The 19,879-nt window shown below is 40.2% G+C and overlaps 1 protein-coding gene across 7 annotated transcripts in view; it reads left to right on the top strand.

Moving 5' to 3' along the window:
- Carf (calcium responsive transcription factor) overlaps positions 1–19,879 on the top strand; it is a 36,405-nt gene that overhangs the window by 624 nt on the left and 15,902 nt on the right. Inside the window, exons 1-10 of one of the 7 annotated variants that reach the window (XM_075956120.1) lie at positions 251–298; positions 2,102–2,157; positions 3,860–4,023; positions 5,687–5,789; positions 10,217–10,335; positions 11,521–11,727; positions 12,302–12,422; positions 13,437–13,566; positions 18,196–18,280; positions 19,551–19,740. In XM_075956120.1, the coding sequence (XP_075812235.1) occupies positions 10,261–10,335; positions 11,521–11,727; positions 12,302–12,422; positions 13,437–13,566; positions 18,196–18,280; positions 19,551–19,740 (808 nt within the window). In that variant the 5' untranslated portion in view covers positions 251–298; positions 2,102–2,157; positions 3,860–4,023; positions 5,687–5,789; positions 10,217–10,260. The other 6 variants (XM_075956122.1, XM_075956121.1, XM_075956119.1 and 3 more) reach the window with 6 other exon arrangements.

Raw genomic sequence — 19,879 nt, 5'->3', positions numbered from 1 at the left:
TGCTTTCTCAGCCTGAAGTTTAGAAAGGCTTCCTCTGCACCTCTCCCCTGCTTTCGGACTGTTTTTGCTTTTGAATTGAACTCACTCAAAGGCCTGTGTCGGTCTCAATGGTTCTGAATGTTACTTTAATTATTTTCCCGAGTGGAGAATAGATGGGGATACTTTAAGATCCCAAAGTCACATTCTAAGGCATTTGCCCAAAAACCTCCAAGGAGCGCGGCGGGTGGAGCGCTTGGCACTCCGGGGACAATAATTGAGAGGCAGGCAGAACTGGATTGCAAAATGTGTGGGCTTAGCGGTATGTGTGCAGGTGAAAACAACGGAAGCTTTTCTTTTTTTTAAATATGTTGCCTAATATTTAAATCATCTGTAGAAAATTAGAAGTGATCTAAACAATTAAAGGCAAAAAACAACCATTTGTTAAGTGAGCAATGACAGTAAAAGCATGACAGTTTCAGTGTATCCACCTTACAGAATTGCATGCCCTGTAACAGGAATGCCTGCATTTGATTCTACCTGTGCTACATAACCTTTGTGTCACACTTTGATCAACTGCGAGAATTAAATGTCACATAAGAAGCACTCTAAATGTTAACTATTGACTTCGTAAGAGCTAGCAGTACAAGTTTTAAATAGAAACATCACTGATGTAGGTAGAGGCATAAAATGAGAAAACCTCTGCCCAAGCTCCAGAAAGAAATCACTTTGATAAGACTTTACATGTAAGCCATTACAATGTTGAGGATTTACATTAAATAATCTGCGACAGCTGAAACTTGAAATTCCTAACTTGAAGTGTGACTATTGAATTCTTACTTACTGATAGCATATGATTGATTAATTAGCCTTTTAAACTTTCTTTAATTTGAACTTTATCAAGTTACCAATAGTTAAAAGTCAATACTTTTTATTTTAATTTGAATGGAGCTATGATTAGAAAGATGCAGAATCTGAATTACTCAAGGAAAGACGTCAATTTGCAAAGCAGAAATCTTGGATTCACTAAAAGATGTTTTTATTTGGCTAAGATGTTTAGTTAAGGAAAAACTAGTTATTAGTTTTGCAAAATGTAGAATACCCAGCATGATTTTTTTCTTCCGTCAGTAACTTGGATGTCTTCATTGTATCCAGGCAGTGCTTGGGATAGCATCACTAATGCTTTTGTGTCTTGGTTTCCTAAAAGTTTAGTTAATATCAACTGAAAACCTTTGGGATTCATTTACTGTGGTCCTCATGAAGACTCACTGTTATCTGGAGGACCCCCAACAGGGAAAAATATTTCTTTGTGTTTCAATCTTTTGTTTTGAGACAGGGTCTCAGTCTTTCTATGTAGTCAGGATGGATTTGAATTCACTGTGTTTTCCTAGATTGGCTTTGAACTTGAGATCCCCTGCCCCTACTTCCTGAATACTAGAATTATATATGCCTGCTACCACATTTGGCTGTTGTTTGTTTTGAACCTGAATCTAAAGTTCTGGAATTAAGGTTTTATGTGTTCCAGGCAAGCACTCTCCTCCTAGCTATATCGTAGCCCAAGTTATGGGTTCTTAGGAGAATTACCATAGTTCCCTTTTATTCATGGTTTTGTGTTCCCTAGTCTCAGTTACCTGCTGTCAATATTAAATGGAAGGCCTAGAAATAACTCATGAGTTTTAGATTGTATGTCTTTCTCAGTAAGTAACATAATGTCTTACACTGTGCTATCAGGGATATCATGTCCAGGGACAGTATCCACTCCACTGCCCACCTGTTGGTAATAGTAACCTTTTTGGTTATTAAGTCAGTAACAGTTAATTAATTAATTAAGTCTGTGTTTCAGTAAGTGCAAAGGTGATGACAGTGGCAGCTCACATCTGCCAAAGAGAAGTTTTAAAGTGTTCTACGTCAAATGATGGAATTTTTAATTTGGGAAGAAAAGCTGTAGGCTAGTTTAGTAACATCTACAATCAACAAGCTATTTCAGAGACCACATCATGGAAGTTTTACTAAAGTATATCGTTAAGACACTTTCTCTCTCTCTCTCTCTCTCTCTCTCTCTCTCTCTCTCTCTCTCTCTCTCTCTCTGCTTAATTATAAAATCATTTGTTTGTGCTCGCTTTAGGGATCCTGGTTCCAGGTATTCTCATGGGCTCAGACTGTGCCCCCAAGGATAAGAGGGTAGGCACCACTGTGTTTGGCTAACCCTTAAACAGATAATAAAGTCACTTTGGAATCTGTGTAAAATTAAATTAAATTAAGCTCTCAAAGAGCAACGAAATAAAAAGGTGTGTGTGTGTGTGTGTGTGTGTGTGTGTGTGTGCAGGACAAGAGCTGTAGAAATCACAATTACAGGTAAAAGTGGTAAACATGATCCTTAACTTTTCTACTAGAAAGTAAAACGTTTAAGTTGGAGCTGCCTGCCTCTGCCTCTTCAATACTGAGATTAAAGACATGCACCATCACACCTGGTTTAGATTATTAGTTTTAAAGGATATGTTTTAATCCAGAAAGGTTAGGGGAGCAATACAAGATTAATGGTGACAGTTTTCCAGGAAGTACACCTGAGAAATTACTCTTAAAGCCTTGGACACATAAACTTGCTGTTGATCAAAGTCGAAGATCCATATCCCAAGTAATAACATTTATAAAGAAACGTCCGTGTCTGGACTAGTCTCCAGCCTTCTGCCATGCCTTTACCATGTGTAAACAGTCAAACAGCTGTTAGAAAGTGAAAACACAGAAGCCGTAAGTTTCTTACCAACCTTTATTTTTTTAAAAAATTCATTTTTATTTGTTTGTATATGTATGTGCCTTGTTTGTAGTTTATACACTTGAGTACAGACCCACAAGGCCAGAGGAAAGTGTGGCATCCCCATGTGGAGCCACTGCACATGGGTGTTGGGAACTGAACCTTGGTCCTCTGCAAAAGCAGTATGTGTTCTTAACTACTGAACAATCTCTCCAGCCTGGAAACCTATACTTTTGATACAGAATAAAATCCAGTTCTGTAAAGTGATAGGAACATCCTAGAAGGCCATTTCCCAGAAAAAGAAAAGCAAGCTCTCCAAAATTTACTAAAAAATAGACTCCAGCCTGGCGGTGGTGGTGCACGCCTTTAATCCCAGCACTCGGGAGGCAGAGGCAGGCGGATCTCTGTGAGTTAGAGACCAGCCTGGACTACAAGAGCTAGTTCCAGGACAGGCTCCAAAACCACAGAGAAACCCTGTCTTGAACCCCCCCCCCACAAAAATAAATAAAATAAATAAATAAAAATAGACTCCATCATTTAAAAAACTAATGTATTTTTACTTAATGTGCACTGGTGTTTTTGTGTGTGTACATTTGTATGACACAAACATGAGCCATCATGTGGATACTAGGAATTGAACCCAGGGCCCCTGGAAGAGCAGCCAGTGCTCTTAACTGCTGAGCCATCTCTCTAACCCCCAAAGATTCTATCTTTAATGCTTCTTTCTGTTCCCTAGTCCTGGTAATTCATGCTTACAAGATACATTTGTCAGCTCTAGGATTGGAGGTTGTAGGTATAGAAACTTTATTTTCAGCTCGTGGCTTCCAAAGATGCTCTACTGGTAATTACTTTCATTGAGGGGAAAAAAAATATGTGGCTACAGAAATCTTTGTTTCAGTGATTATTATAGAATGTTGGGCCTAAAATAAATGTCTAATTGTAGATAAGGAAGCAGGACAAGGGTTAAGTTGCCTCTTCTAGGACATAAGTGGTGTCAGACTTTAGCTCTTTCAACTGAGCAGAATAATGTTCTACCATGTTAGCCTGTCAATAAACAAAACGTATACCATGAAATGTAGTAGTTTTGTGTGTAGAAGAGTAAAATATACATTGACTATTATTTCCTTGCAGAGAACATGCTACTGTGAAGACATAATTACAATTTTCACATGAACAAAGTTGGCACTATTGTAATTCAGTGCCCCAAAGGAAGACTGTCAATGACTATAAAAGGACATTTCTGAGGCTAACAGAATGTAGGGATCCGAGCTTGAAACCTGAGCCACTGCCTGAAGGTAATAACTTTTTAAACTTTTTTTTTTTTTTTGGTTTTTCGAGACAGGGTTTCTCTGTGGCTTTGGTGCCCGTCCTGGAACTAGCTCTTGTAGACCAGGCTCGCCTCGAACTCACAGAGATCCGCCTGCCTCTGCCTCCCTAGTGCTGGGATTAAAGGCATGCGCCACCACCGCAAGGCCTAAACTTTTTTTTTCAATTCATTAGTTGTCTTTTTGTTTTTTACATTTTTTAAAAAAATATTTATTTATTTATTTGTTATGTATACAATATTCTGTCTGTGTGTATGCCTGCAGACCAGAAGAGGGCACCAGACCTCGTTACAGATGGTTGTGAGCCACCATGTGGTTGCTGGGAATTGAACTCAGGACCTTTGGAAGAGCAGGCAATACTCTTAACCGCTGAGCCATCTCTCCAGCCACTGTTTTTTACATTTTTTATGTTTTAATAGTATAAATTACCAAATCCATCCACTGTTCCCGTCCCCTCCCTCCATTCCAACTTCTCACCCCCTGGACACTCTCAACTTCATGTGCCTTTTTTTTTAACCCACTGAGTCATCTTAGTGCTGCCAGTGTGTACAGGGGTCATTAATGCGGGGCCATCTACTAGAGCCTGAGTAACCTCTCAAGGTCGAATCCCTGAGGAAAGTAATTGTCCCTCCTCCCACAGGAGCCCTCAGCAGCCAGCTATCCCCAGTTGGGGTGGAACTTCGTGACTCTCACTTCTTTCTGGTTCCTGGACTTTGGCCTGATCCTGTCTTATGTGTGCAGTCATAGCTGCTGTGAATTGATGTATCTGACAGAGGGCTGGTATCTGGAATACACAAATGACTCAAGAAAAGAAACCCCAAACAATCCAATTAAACTGTCTCAGAGTGGAACTAAACAGAGCTCACAAGGGAAAAAAAATTACTAAGATTTTTTTTCTTTTTAATGTTCAACAAGCATCTTGAGCTATCAGGAGATTTTATATTACTCTCGTCAGAATGGTTAAAGTCAAACAAATGCTGGCAGAGATACATGAAAAGGAGAAAGATTATTTGTTTATCGATATTATTTGTCTGAAGTTAAAAATCATTGAAAAATGAGTGTCTGTTGCTTAAAGATTAAAGAACACTCTTTGAGTCCTTTGAAACCTATAGGTATAAGGAAGAGTTTTAGATGGATGAAGGGAGATATCAGCCTGTTTCATCAATATGCAGAAGCTGGAATAAGAATATCTGTTCTATCTGTGGTCACAGTGACCTTACTGTGGGCACCAGAAACTCTAAGTTGAAAATGGTTCCAAGGAATCAGCTAAGTGCTCTTAATTGTTTAGCTGTTTTTTTTTTTCAGCCCAATTTTAGAGATTTTAATATTTAATTTTTTTATTTATTTACTGACTTATTTAGTGTGATCAGGCATGTATGTGCACACATGTGCATGCTTGTGCTTATTCAAGCACACACTACTGTGCACATGTGGAAGCCAGAGAACAGCTTGCAGGACTTGGCTCACTCCTTCCACCATCTGGGTTCCAGGACTCAAATATGAACCACGAGGCTTGGCAACGAGCACCTTTACCAGCTATCTCCTAAGCCCAATCAGAGCAGAGTTTGTTCACTGTGATTATATTTGGCTGTTTTCCATTCATATGCATAATTATGGTTTACTTTTCATTTAGGTATGTTGAGACCAACAGACGAAGAGAAGATAATCTGTTATTCACAGTTCTCAAAAGGAGTGGGCATGCTGTACCCCAGAGAACCACACAGAGTGACACCGAGGTTGGTGGCAGGAACACATGGGTGCAGAAGACTGCAGAAGAACCTTGTTTGTGGTTTTTGAGAGAAAAAAATGGGCAGAGAAGCCTAAGCAGACTAAGCTGGCTTGAGATCAGGAAGTTTGAACAAACTTATTGTACTATGGCTTGTGTTGTATTGTATTGGTCTTAGGGAAGTTAAAACTTGGTGTGCTGTCCCAGAGGGTCAGAGAGCCTATAATGAAGCTAGCTGTGGGAGCCTAGTATTTGGACTTGTTTGCATAGGGAGATTAGTTTTGCCAGAGCATCTTTTATATCTCTAGTCCTTCCCTGGTCAGTGAGATTCCAAAGATGCTGAAGGGTCATAACAAAAACTAGGAAACATGATTAATATAAAATTGAAATTAGTTTTAAATTTTCTTCCTTTGTGCTCTTTCCGTATAGAAGGAATTAGGAGCAATCCCTCTTTAGTCTCGAAGAGCTGATGCAAGATTATAGTTGCTTGGTTTCTAAAAATGTCCTTATATAATGTCTTGCCTTGATACTCATTTTGTGGGAAGATTTTTCATTTCCAACGTTTTTAAACATGTATAGGACTGTTCAACCTTTATAGTTCTAGAATTTATTTTGGTAAGTTTTCTTTTTTTCTAGGAACTTCCCATCATATCTTTGCCTTAATGTCGACTTTAGGTAGTCCCTTTTTTATTCCTGATATTAATTTGATTTGTGTTTTTTTCCCTATTCTTTAAAAAATAATTATTAATTAATTAATTTGCTTTTTCGAGGCAGAGTTCCTCAATATAACAGATCTGACTGTCCTGGAACTTTATTTGTAAGTCAGGTTGGTCTCAAACTCACAAAAATCTGCCTTTCTTGCCTTCCTAGTGCTGGGATTAAAGGTGTACACCATCACCACCTGGCAAAAAATGCTTATTTTTCAATTATATGTATATGGGTGTTTTGGCTACATCTATACGTGTATATTATGGTCATGCTTGGTGCCTATGGAAGTCAGAAGAGGGCGTTGCATCACCTGGAACTGGAGCTACAGGCAGTTTGTGAGCTGCCATGTGGGTGCTTGGAACTGAAGTAAGAGCAGCACCAAGTGCTCCTAACCATAGAGATCACCTGCCTCTACCTCTACCTCTTGAGTGCTGCGATTAAAGACGTGCACCACCATGTCTGATTTCTCTCACTCTTTCTTGATAAGTGTTTTCTTTCCCTAGAGAACTACTTGTAATATTGATTTGTTATTGTCTTCACTGTTTATTTTAATAATATTTAGTATGAGTTTAATATATATTTCTTCTATGTTTACCATTTTTAACTTTATTCCTTAGATACTTACTGTTTCCTTTTTCAAAGATTTTTATTCATTGACAAAAATTGTATTTATTTATAAAGGGGAACATATTTGATATGTATACATGGTGTGGTTAAATCAAATGAATGAACATTTTCATGACTTTTATTCTCTCTCTCTCTCTCTCTCTGTGTGTGTGTGTGTGTGTGTGTGACAGATGGGGGGGGGGGAAGAGAGAGAGAGGAGATATTCTGAAGACTGTTCCAAGAACTTTGTGCATGCTAAGCAAGTGCTCTACCACTCACTGAGCCATGCCTCATCCCAATTACCAGTTTGGTTTTTTTGTTAATGGTATATCTTGGCTGGGCGGTGGTGTGCATGCCTTTAATCCCAGCATTCGGGAGGTAGAGGCAGGTGTGTTTGATGCCAACCTGGATTGCAAAGCAAGTTCCAAGACAGCCAAGGCTATACAGAGAAACCCTGTCTCAAAAAAGAAAAAAGAAAAAAAAACCCACAAAAGAATGGTATATCTTTTTAAAATTAATTTCATTTTTAATGCTCTCTCTCTCTCTCTCTCTATATATATATGTATATATATATGTGTGTGTGTGTGTGTGTGTGTGTGTAAAACAACCATATATTTGTGGCAGGAACCCTTAGAGACCAAAGGCATCAGATTCCTTGGAGCTTGTGCTATAGATGGTTGTGGGCCACCCACTGTGGGTGCTGGGAGTCAAAATCAGGTCCTCTGGGAGAGCAGCCATCTCTCCAGCCCTTATCAGTCTTTTTGTTTTAGGGATATTTAAGGGGCCAGAGAGATGAATCAGCAGTTGCAAGCTCTGGCTGCTCTTCCAGAGGACCCAGATTCAGTTCTTAGCACCCACATGGCAGCTCACAACTCATAACTCCAGTTCCAGCACCCTCATAAGACATACATGCAGGCAAAACACCCATGCTCATGAAATAAAGGAGAGAATGCTTAATTAAGATCTACTTTCAACAGCTTTCAGGTATCCAACATTGTAGTCACTGTGAGATATGATAGCTCTTTTGAACTTGTCTATACTGAAATTCTGAGAGCCCCAACATTGCAGTTTTATTCGGTTGCACCTATGGCCTAAGACTCTGATGTTTGTGCCGACTCACGGCCAGTACCTGTGACCTAAGACTCTGATGTTCGTGCCGACTCACGGCCAGTACCTGTGGCCTAAGACTCTGATGTTTGTGCCGACTCACGGCCAGTACCTGTGACCTAAGACTCTGATGTTCATGCTGACTCATGGCCAGTACCTGTGGCCTAAGACTCTGATGTTTGTGCCGACTCACGGCCAGTACCTGTGACCTAAGACTCTGATGTTCATGCTGACTCACGGCCAGTACCTGTGACCTAAGACTCTGATGTTCATGCTGACTCACGGCCAGTACCTGTGATCTAAGACTCTGATGTTTGTGCCGACTCACAGCCAGTACCTGTGGCCTAAGACTCTGATGTTTGTGCCGACTCACGGCCAGTATCTGTGACCTAAGACTCTGATGTTTGTGCCGACTCACAGCCAGTACCTGTGGCCTAAGACTCTGATGTTTGTGCCGACTCACGGCCAGTACCTGTGACCTAAGACTCTGATGTTCATGCCGACTCACAGCCAGTACCTGTGGCCTAAGACTCTGATGTTTGTGCCGACTCACGGCCAGTACCTGTGGCCTAAGACTCTGATGTTCATGCCGACTCACGGCCAGTACCTGTGACCTAAGACTCTGATGTTCATGCCGACTCACAGCCAGTACCTGTGACCTAAGACTCTGATGTTTGTGCCGACTCACGGCCAGTACCTGTGGCCTAAGACTCTGATGTTCATGCTGACTCACAGCCAGTACCTGTGACCTAAGACTCTGATGTTCATGCCGACTCACAGCCAGTACCTGTGGCCTAAGACTCTGATGTTCATGCCGACTCACGGCCAGTACCTGTGACCTAAGACTCTGATGTTTGTGCCGACTCACAGCCAGTACCTGTGGCCTAAGACTCTGATGTTTGTGCCGACTCACGGCCAGTACCTGTGACCTAAGACTCTGATGTTCATGCTGACTCATGGCCAGTACCTGTGACCTAAGACTCTGATGTTCATGCCGACTCACGGCCAGTACCTGTGACCTAAGACTCTGATGTTCATGCCGACTCACGGCCAGTACCTGTGACCTAAGACTCTGATGTTCATGCCGACTCACAGCCAGTACCTGTGACCTAAGACTCTGATGTTTGTGCCGACTCACGGCCAGTACCTGTGGCCTAAGACTCTGATGTTCATGCCGACTCACAGCCAGTACCTGTGACCTAAGACTCTGATGTTCATGCTGACTCATGGCCAGTACTTGAAGATCTGGATCTCTAATCATTCAGAGTAGTATTGGTTTTTATTGTTTGTTGTTTTCGTTTTTGGTACAGGGTCACATATAGCTGAATGTGGCCTTGAATTAATTATGTACTTGAGGCTGATCATGGACCTATCTGTCTCAGCTTCACAAATACTGAGATTATAGGTTTACACCACAATTTCTGGCTGGAATGGAGTTCAAAGTATATCTGTAAATCAAGTTTGCTTGGGGTTTTGTTTTTCCTTGTTTCATGTTTGATGACTTGATGTGAGGTAGTATGATGAAGTCTTGCTTTGTGATAATGGCTTTGCCAGTTTGGTTCCAGATTCTATCCAGTTTTTATAAGTTACTAAGGGAAATTTCAAAATAATAGCAGTTGTATAGCGACACAAAGCCATTTATGAGTGCTTTCATTGTCATCTCCAGGCCGACCTTGTTTTATGTGTAGCTCTGTCTGACTGTACTCCTTTCTCTCAGACTTTGAATGTGACATAACTTTATATCACAAATTCAGTTTTAATGAGCCAATATAGAGTGTAATTAAGAACAGAATGAGGGAACTATGTAATCCTAACATTTTTATTTGCCTTAAATATATTATAGTGCCTTGGCAAATTAATTAATAAAAACAGTAATTTCCTATCTATAGAATGGAAATTATTTTGCCTATATTGTATAAGGTACCATGGTTATGGAAGACGAAAGATTTATTTGGGATTAACACCCCCGTCAAAATGTTAGTACTACAGTTGATGACCAGATGTTTACCCTTTCAGCTGTTAACTAATAGGAGAAAAATGAGACTGAATATGAAGCCAGCATGGAACAGCAGCGTTTGTTAGGAGCCAGCTGTAGCGATGGGAAAGAGTCCAAAAGAGGAGCTCAGGAATCCGAGGTAGGGATTCAACTGCAAGGGTTTCTGGTCTTACGAAGAACACCATGCATTTTAACAACTTTTCATGCTTGAAAATAGTCTTTTACTCAGTGATACAAGATTTTTAATACACCAGGGATGGTGGTACACACTTGTTTTCCAGGCATCCAAGAGGCACAGCTCAGGGCCAAGAGTTGAAGGTCAGGCCTGGGGTGCGTATTTGAGACTCTGTTTCAAAAAGGTTTTGATACATATCTCTCATATATTTAATTTTTAATATAGAATTTTTAAATAATGCTTAGATATACCATAAAATTTTTGTACTCTCTCTCTATATATATTGAATTATATTTAATCATTTCCATATGCATCCCTGGGAAAATAAAAAGTTAAAACATGTGGAAGTCAATGCTTTCACTCAAGACAGTGGTTCTCAACCTGAGGGTCATAGCCCTGTTTGGAGTTGAGTGACCCTTTTGATAGGGGTCACCTAAGACCATCCAAAACCACAGATATTTATGATTCATAACAATAGCTAAATTACAGTTATGATGTAGCAATGAAAATAATTTTATGGTTGGGGTTCACCATAACATGAGGAATGATATTAAAGGGCCGCAGATTTGGGGAAGGTTGAGAACCACTACCTTAAGAAATACTTTGGGCTGCAATGTAGCTCAGTGGTAAATTGTTGCCTAGCATGTAGAAGGTCCTGTGTTCAATACCCATCACTAAGAATACCCAAACTCTGCAGGCATAGCGGTGCACATCTTTAGCACTCAGGAGGGTTTGAGGCCACACACGGTCTACATATCTCCAGAAGAGCCAGGATTATATAGCGAGACCCTGTCTAAAAACAAAACAAAATAAAAACTCTTGTAGTAAAATGAATAATGAACTGAAATATAAATGTCCTTCTATGTTTATTATCAGTCTTTTTAAAAACTGTAAAAATAGACCAAGTAGTGGTGGCACACTCCTTTAAACCCAGCACTAGGGAGGCAGAGACACTGTGAGTTTGAGGCCAGCCTGGTCCACAGAGCAAGCTCCATGGCCAGGGTGGTTACACAGAGAAAGCCTGTCTCAAAAAATCAAAAACAAAACAAAACAACAACGACAACAAGAAAACCTTTGTAAGAATATGGTATATTTTTCAAAGGCGTTGTCATTTTTTAATTAAAAATTTATTTTTTGACTTTTCAAAAGCATATAACCTGTATGGACTCTGGGGATCCTTCCTTTGGACAGAATGAGCACCCCACCATTTTGCCTGTTACTGCTGAAACAGATGATCCCCTCACATCACAGGATCTGCCAGAGACACTGACTGATACACAGGCCCTCTGTGCAGAGCAGTTCCATCTTTTAGACCCAAATGGGCAGCCTCTTCAATATGACCTCCACTCACAAATGGTGAGTATATTTTATAGCTAATGAATGTTATGGTATTTAATAATATCTATTAATCATACTAAATGACCTTAGTTTCTTGATACTACTAGCTTATTCTTTATATTGAAAATATTCTTTCTATGACTTTTTTAAAATATGGGTATTTTTGCTTTTAGGAGTGCAAAGACTACAAATAGTATTTAAAGCAGTCCTTACTCTTGTGTCAGGCACACTGGTGTTTGAGAGGAGCTGGGTGTGGTCTATAGCTAGTTTGCTTGTAAGTTACTTTTTGTTTTTGGGAACAAGATTTTGTATAGCCCAACCTGTCTTTGCTCTCTCTGTGTTATTAAACTTCATGCATGTGCTATCATGATTAAGATCATAGGTGCTTAAGACCATAGGCGATAGTGAAACTGATTGATTTGAATCTTAGCTTCAACACTTGCCCACTATGGGACCTTTGGAGAAATTGGCAGTCTCAGTGCTGTGTCTGTGGAGTGAAGTAATAAGGCCATCCTAGAAGTAGGTGTCCGCTTCAGTAACCTAGTAGCCCTGGTAAATCAGAATGGCATATCGTTTCTTTAATGTCTCCAAGACGATCACTACCAGACCTTCAGAAAATAAACAGGTGCTTCATGTAATCCCACCTACCCAGACAGGAATGGCGCAGGTGACCATACCTCGGGAGCCGCTGGTGGACGCGACTAGTCCCCAAGGTGAGTCAGTATGGGGTGGGAGCAGGCATTGACCGTGCTTTAAAGATTAGAGTGATAGTCTAGAAAATTTCCTATGGACATCCATATTAAAGTTCATCTCTTTAGGTAACATTGTGAATTAATTAATTAGAAAACATTTTTTTTTTTTTTTTTAGTTTAGCCCCAATAAATCTTAAGTTCGTTTTTGAACTCCTGTTTAGGTTAACTGTCTATTTGATTTTGGAATTCTGTGAAGCTGGTTGACTCTTGCTTCCTCCCAAATAACCAGTGAGCATAAGATAAATTCTTCTTAATTATAGAAACAACAATGAAATTGCAACAATAGCACAAATATAGTACCTAGCGACAGGAGATTTTTATATTTGTATTTTATTGATTTTTTGCTAGCTTTGTGACCCATTCTTTTTTTAGTGTGTTATTTGACTCTTCTCCTCCTCCCCCATTCCTTTGTTTCACATTAAGAAGAGAATCAGGCTTCCATTCACCCATTTTTTTTGCCCGTTTGATAGTATCCCTATTAATTTTTTCCTTCCCTTTGCAATATAGTTGAATCTCTTTTTAACATCATTGTTACACTATTTTGTTGCTCTTTTATACATAGTTCTTTTTGACTTTATGATTTGTTGTCTTTATTAATAGTCATTAAAAGTTAAAACAAAAACATGATTTACGGGAACATTATAAACACAATGTATAAGTTTTTGTTTTTTTATTACATGTGAAACTCTTTAATATAACAATTATTTTGGCTATTTTAAAGTCATAACTTAAATATAAGTATAAAAAGTTAACTACAAAATTTCATAGTCATGCAATTTAAATTGCATTTTAAAATTTTAAATAAAATGCAATTTAAAAGTAATTAAGTTTATCAGTGACAGTCTCAATAAATTATTTAAAGTTTTTTTAACTTCAGAACAAGTCTTCTTTTTCCTATTTAAGTGATTTAATTTTAGTTAAGTAATCGTCATAATGTTATTCAAGATACTGATGTTTCTTATTTTTGTTGTTAAGATGCCTCTGAAGAGAAACCCATTGACAGAAGCTTACCGACTGTAAGAGCAGATACTCTAGAAGCCAGTGCCAGTAACTGTATTCTTCATTCACAAGCATCCCTTGTGCTACCCAGAAAGTCAGGGACCAGGTGAATCATGGGAAAGAGGAGCTTGTCTTTGGGGTCACGATGGAAGTCTGTTTTTACGTGATCATATCTAAAGCTGGCAGACAATAGAAAACATCAGAAGTTCACAGAGAGGAGGCGTTCATCACACGTGTCTCCTTTAGTTCACAGAGAGGAGGCGTTCACCACACGTGTCTCCCTTTAGTTCACAGAGAGGAGGCGTTCACCACACGTGTCTCCCTTTAGTTCACAGAGAGGAGGCGTTCACCACACGTGTCTCCCTTTATTTTAGTGCATCTTGGCAAGGACATAGTCCTTTTTTTTTTTTTTGAGAAATGTTAAATGCCAATAGTACATTTCAGAATAAAGACATTCATTCTAGTTCCTAAGATTTTTAAATGGTTTAACAGCGTTTATATAGATATAATTCCTATATGGTAAAGTGTTTGCAAATTTTTTTTTGATTTTTTTCAAGACAGGGTTTCTCTGTGGTTTTGGAGCCTGTCCTGGAACTAGCTCTTGTAGACCAGGCTGGTCTCGAACTCACAGAGATCCGAAGGCCTCTGCCTCCCGAGTGCTGGGATTAAAGGTGAGCGCCACCACCGCCCGGCTGCAATTTTTTTTATTAGCATTGTGTGTGTGTGTGTGTGTGTGTGTGTGTGTGTGTGTGTGTGTGTTAGTTCTGGATATTGAGCACAGGGTCTTTCTTGGGCATGCTAGGCAAATATTTTCCACACAGTTACAAAAACATAGCCTGTCTTTTGCTAACTTCTACTTGGTTTTATCTTTTTTCCTAAAAATAACATTTTTCATGATGATTCTAGGAAAATATTGATAATATTCCTATTAATTTTCTTCCTTCCGTTTGCAAAACTTCTTGTTTTTGGAATTTATTTTAATTCTATGTGTATGGGTATTTAGCCTGTATGTCTATGCACCATATGTGCAGTGCCCTTGGAGGCCAGAAGAGGGCATTAGGTCCCTGGGACTGGAGTTACAGTTGTTTTTAAATTTATTTTATGTGAATTGGTGTTTTGCCTACATGTATGTCTGTGAAGGGTGTTGGATCCCCTGGAACAGGAGTTATAGACAGTTGTGAGCTGCCATGTGGGTACTGGGCATAGAATCTGGGTCCCCTGGAAGAACAGTCAGAGCCCTTAACCGCTGAACCACTTTTCCAGCCCCTCCCTTGAAGTATCGTTTTACGTGTTTATATTGCTTTAATTGTTCTATGAAGATATTTTGGCTGGGTGGTGGTTGTACACACCTTTAATCCCAGCATTTGGGAGGGAGAGGCAGGTGGATCTCTGTGAGTTAGAGACCAGTCTAGACTGGCTCCAAAGCTACAGAAAAACCCTGTCTCAAAAAAACAGAACAAAACAAAAACCAAACCAAACCAAAACAAAAAAGAAAGAAAGAAAACATGTGAACCATTTGTTTATATTTTTGTTTTTTTTCCATCATGTCTAGGAATTTTTTCCTTCTTGATTTCTTCAATGACCCAGTCATCATTCAACAATGTATTGCTTAATCTCCATGAGTTTGTAAATTTTTTGAAGTTTCTATTGCTGTTAATTTCTGGCTTTATGCCAGGCAGTTGTAGCCCATACCTTTAATCCCAGCACTTGGGAAGCAGAGGCAGGAGGATCTCTGTGAGTTCAAGGCCAGCCTGGTCTACAGAGGGAGTTCTAGGATAGCCGGGGCTACACAGAGAAAACTCTTTTTTCAAAAACCAAAATATTGAATAATAATAATAACAATTCTGGATTTATTCATCATAATCAGCAAGAATACAGGATGTTGTTTCAACTTTCCTACATTTGTTGAGACTTGCTTTGTGTTTTAATGCATGAGCTATTTTAGAGACAGTTCCATGGGTTGTTGAAAAAAGCGTGTATCCTCCCTTGTTTGGGCAGAATGTTTTGTAGCTGTCAGTCAGGCCCGTCAGTTAGTTTGGTCTATAATGATGTTTAATTTCAGTGTTTCTTTATTTATTTTCTGTGCAGTTGAGTTGTCCAGTAGTGAGAATGGGGTACTGTGGTCACACACTATTACTGTTTGGTGGTTATCTGTGATTTAAAATCTTGTAGTATTTGTTTTACAAAACTGGATGAGTCTGTATTTGGTGGACATGATGCTTTGAGAAAGGTCATCCATGGTTCATCTTTTCTAACACAGTGGTCCCCATTAGTGTCCCTGTCTGTGGAGATCATAGGACTTTGCAGGAAGAAGTAGTCACTGGGGGCAGGTGTGGAGGGTTTGGAACCTTGCCCCACTTCCTGCTGTCTCTTTCTGCTTCCTGTGTGACTTCTCTGCCATGAGGGACTCTCTCTCTCTGGAACTGTAAGTCAAAGTAAACCCTGTCTTCTATCATTTGCTAAGGTGGACAAAGTCATGCCCTGACCCATAGTGCGCAGCACAGGCAAAATGATGTTTGTGGTGGCATTGACCTGTGTGGGCCTTTGGTGCTGGCTGAACAGCCGTGGTGTTTCCAGGAACGGAATAAATAAGAAGCCGACTGTGTTTTTGTTTGATCTGTAGAAGCAAACATATTCTCAGACTAATGGAAGTCTACATTGGATGGTGGCAAGAAGGAATCTCAGTCACTAGACCAAGATATGATCAAGATTGCATATACAAAACCCCTTGAGTGAAGAGAAGGACAGATACCCCTTAGGAAAGGACCTTGCTAAAATACCTAAGAATTTTGTTATTAGCCTTTCTCCTACATTTCCCCAGAAAGACTTCCCCTTGTTTTTTTTTTTTTTTTTTACCAGGCTAAGTGTACACTGTGGAAGTAATTAGACCTTTCAGGGTCTTTTGGATACTGGTTCTGAATTGATACTGATTCTATTAAATCCCAAGAAGCATTGTAGTCCTTCAGTTAAAGGAGGGGCTTCTGGAGGTCAAGTTGATTAATGGAGTTTTAGTGAAGTCTGTCTCACAGTAGAACCAGTGGGTCCCTGAACTCATCCTATGGCTATTTCCCCAGATCCAGAATGTATAATTGGGATGTAAGATAGACTTAGAAGTTGGCAGAATTCCTACAGCTCTTGACTCTGGCTAGCCCCACTGTTTTGCCTGTGCATGACCACCAACTCGACCACTCTTCTGCCAGAATGGCTTTTTTTTTTTTTTTTGGTTTTTCGAGACAGGGTTTCTCTGTGGCTTTGGAGCCTGTCCTGGAACTAGCTTTGTAGACCAGGCTGAGATCCGCCTGCCTCTGCCTCCCAAGTGCTGGGATTAAAGGCGTGCGCCACCACCACGCCCGGCTTGCTTCTTTAAAGGAACACTTTACAAATACTTCATGGTTTTAGACTTACGTGTGTCCTTGATGGTCTGGGCAGTTCCCTGGGTATTTTAAAAATGAACTCAAGATCTGAGCCTCTTGATTGACACGATTCTGTACGGTTTTCTGAATGAAGAGAGTGGCTTGGATGCACACCTTCCTAGACCTGGATGGATGGGGGAGGGCCTTGGACTTCCCACAGGGCAGGGCACCCTGACTTCTCTTAGGACTGGAGAGGGAGGGGGAGGATGGGAGGAGGTGGAAATTTTTAATAAATAAATTAAAAAGAGAGTGGTGAACATTTTCATAGGTCACCTCTGGCCATATCTAAGAAGAGTTTATTGCTTTATCCTTTAGCCCCATCAGGAACTATAATGTAGATTATCAATAAAAAAGTTACTGTGGCAGGAGAGACTGCTCAGCAATTAAGAGCTCGTTGATATGATCCTTTGTGAAAAGGAAGAAATTGTTTCTAAAGGTTTTATAGAAAAAAAAAAGAGATTCCTAGAATAAACCAGAAAAACATAAATCAATGGCATGGAATACATCTAGCATTAAATACATGTACAGAAATTTTTGTTTGCTTGTTTTTAAAAAGGAGTCAGAGGCTGGAGAGATGGTTCTGTGCTTAAGAGTACTTGTTCTTGTAGAGGACCTGGGTACGGTTCCTAGCACTCATACAGTGGGCTACAGTTCCCGTAATTCCAGTTCCAGGGGATACAATGCCCACTCTGACCCCAGTCACATGTGGTGGTGTGTTAACTTACATGCAGGTTAACTATGAAGATACATAAAATATTTTTTAAAGATGTGGGGAGATGGCTTAGTTAGTAAAGCATTCGGCACGAAGTACGAGGCTCTGTGTTCAAAACCAGGTGTAGTAGTTCTTGTCTGTGGCCTCTGGGAAGTGGGCCCAAAGGAAGACTGAGCCCTTGAGTTCACTAGCCAGCCAGTTTGCAGAGTTAGTGAGCTCCAGGTTTAGTGAGAAACCCAGTCTTAAACAAGGTGAACCAGATGGTGTGGTGGTGGCGCACGCCTTTAATCCCAGCACTTGGGAGGCAGAGGCAGGCGGATCTCTGTGAGTTCAAGTCCATACTGATCTACAGAGCAAGTTCCAGGACAGTCAGGGCTACACAGAGAAACCCTGTCTGAAAACAAAACAAACAAACAAACAAAAAACCTGAAAAGTTAAGGGTGACTATGGAAAATATCTGATGTCAACCTCTGGTTTTGATATACATATGCACACATGTATATGCACATGTGTGCCCATATATTACAGTATCACACACACACACATTATGAAGCAGTTAAATGTTTTGTGTGTGCATGACTGTGTATTTACATCTACTCTTCTCACCCAGACTGCTCGAGGAATCTTTGCCGTCTCCTCTGCAGCCACTTTCTTCTAACACACCTATATGGGCCTGCCGTCTTAGGAGTTGTGAGGTGGGTTTCATTTACCTGGTTATGGCAACATTTCATCCCTGACTGAACATTTTTGCATACAAATAGTAAATTGCTATCTGTCATATTCTGTATGCATTTATGCTTAATCTAAGCTCGCATGTTATTTCATTCTTTAAAGATAAAGGCTCTGGTAAAGCGGGAGTTTTGCCTATTGTGTGGTGCCTGCCTGTACTCCCAGCACTTGGGAGGTAGTGGCCGGAGAATCAAGAGTTTAGAATGTTCCTTGGCTACATGAGTTTGAGACCAGCTTGGGCTACATGAAGCCCTGTCCCTGAAACACAGGCTGGAGCAAGGGAAAAAGCAGCAGTCATGTAAAGCTCTTCTCGCTCTACTATCATTTCTTCTCTGTGGCTGACTTCCCTTGTTATCATCCCTTTCTATTTTTGCCTCCCTCCCTCCCTCTTTCTCTCTGTTTTCATTTATTTCTTTTTATAGTCTCACTATAACTTCCTCAAGATTTGCTTTTGACCTTGTCTTCACTTTATCTTTTGAAGGATTTTACCTATTTTGTTGACTTTCAACTATAAAATATTTTGTTTTATTTATTTAAAATATTTATTTATTTTTATTATGCATACAATATTCTGTCTGTGTGTATGTCTGCAGGCCAGAAGAGGGCACCAGACCTCATTACAGATGGTTGTGAGCCACCATGTGGTTGCCGGGAATTGAACTCAGGACCTCTGGAAGAGCAGGCGATGCTCTTAACCACTGAGCCATCTCTCCAGCCCCCTATAAAATATTTTGCAAACCTGTATCACCAGTTCTGTAATTCTTACTGTTGTCCCAGACCTTCAGCGTCTTTTTGCAACCATATCAGTTCTGCTTCCTAAATTCTTTGCCTGTTCCATTAATAAACACCATTTCCTTAGATATCCAGACTCAAAGTTTTAGACTGATTTTTTTGTTTCATTCAGATACTTAGCTGGCTTTTGTTGTTATTGTTTTGACTGTGTGTTTGTTGGAGATGATCTCACAATGTAGCCATAGCTGGCCTGATGCTCAATATGCAGACAAAGCTAGCTTTAAACTTGTGTTAGTTGATCTGGGGGTAGAATTTTAGATACCCAAGAGAATGGTATATTACATATTCTTCAAGCTTTCTTTTCTAACTTACATCTGTTTGACGATAGCACTTGAGTTCAGATCAGACCCCACTGGTTGTACAGGCCAGTGGTGAGGAAGTGAACTGATGCTGTTTTATGTTAGGAAACTGTCTTGTTAAACTAACTGTTCACTCCCTTTACAGAAAATTGGAGACTCCTACCGTGGCTACTGTGTGAGTGAGACTGAATTAGAAAGCATCCTAACTTTTCACAAGCAGCAAACCCAGAGTGTCTGGGGCACTCGCCAGTCTCCAAGCCCAGCCAAACCTGCCACGCGCTTGATGTGGAAGTCCCAGTATGTCCCCTATGACGGAATCCCGTTTGTCAATGCAGGTACTTGATGTGGAAGTCCCAGTATGTCCCCTATGACGGAATCCCGTTTGTCAATGCAGGTACTTACAGCTCCCCAGCAGCTGTGCTCTTTGTGAACATGTGATTTCTCTGTGACAGGATACATTTCATTTTGGTAGGT

The sequence above is a fragment of the Microtus pennsylvanicus genome, chromosome 22 (genome assembly GCF_037038515.1).
Source record: "Microtus pennsylvanicus isolate mMicPen1 chromosome 22, mMicPen1.hap1, whole genome shotgun sequence".
Taxonomy (NCBI): Eukaryota; Metazoa; Chordata; class Mammalia; order Rodentia; family Cricetidae; genus Microtus; species Microtus pennsylvanicus.
This window is presented reverse-complemented; position numbering and strand designations above follow the sequence as displayed.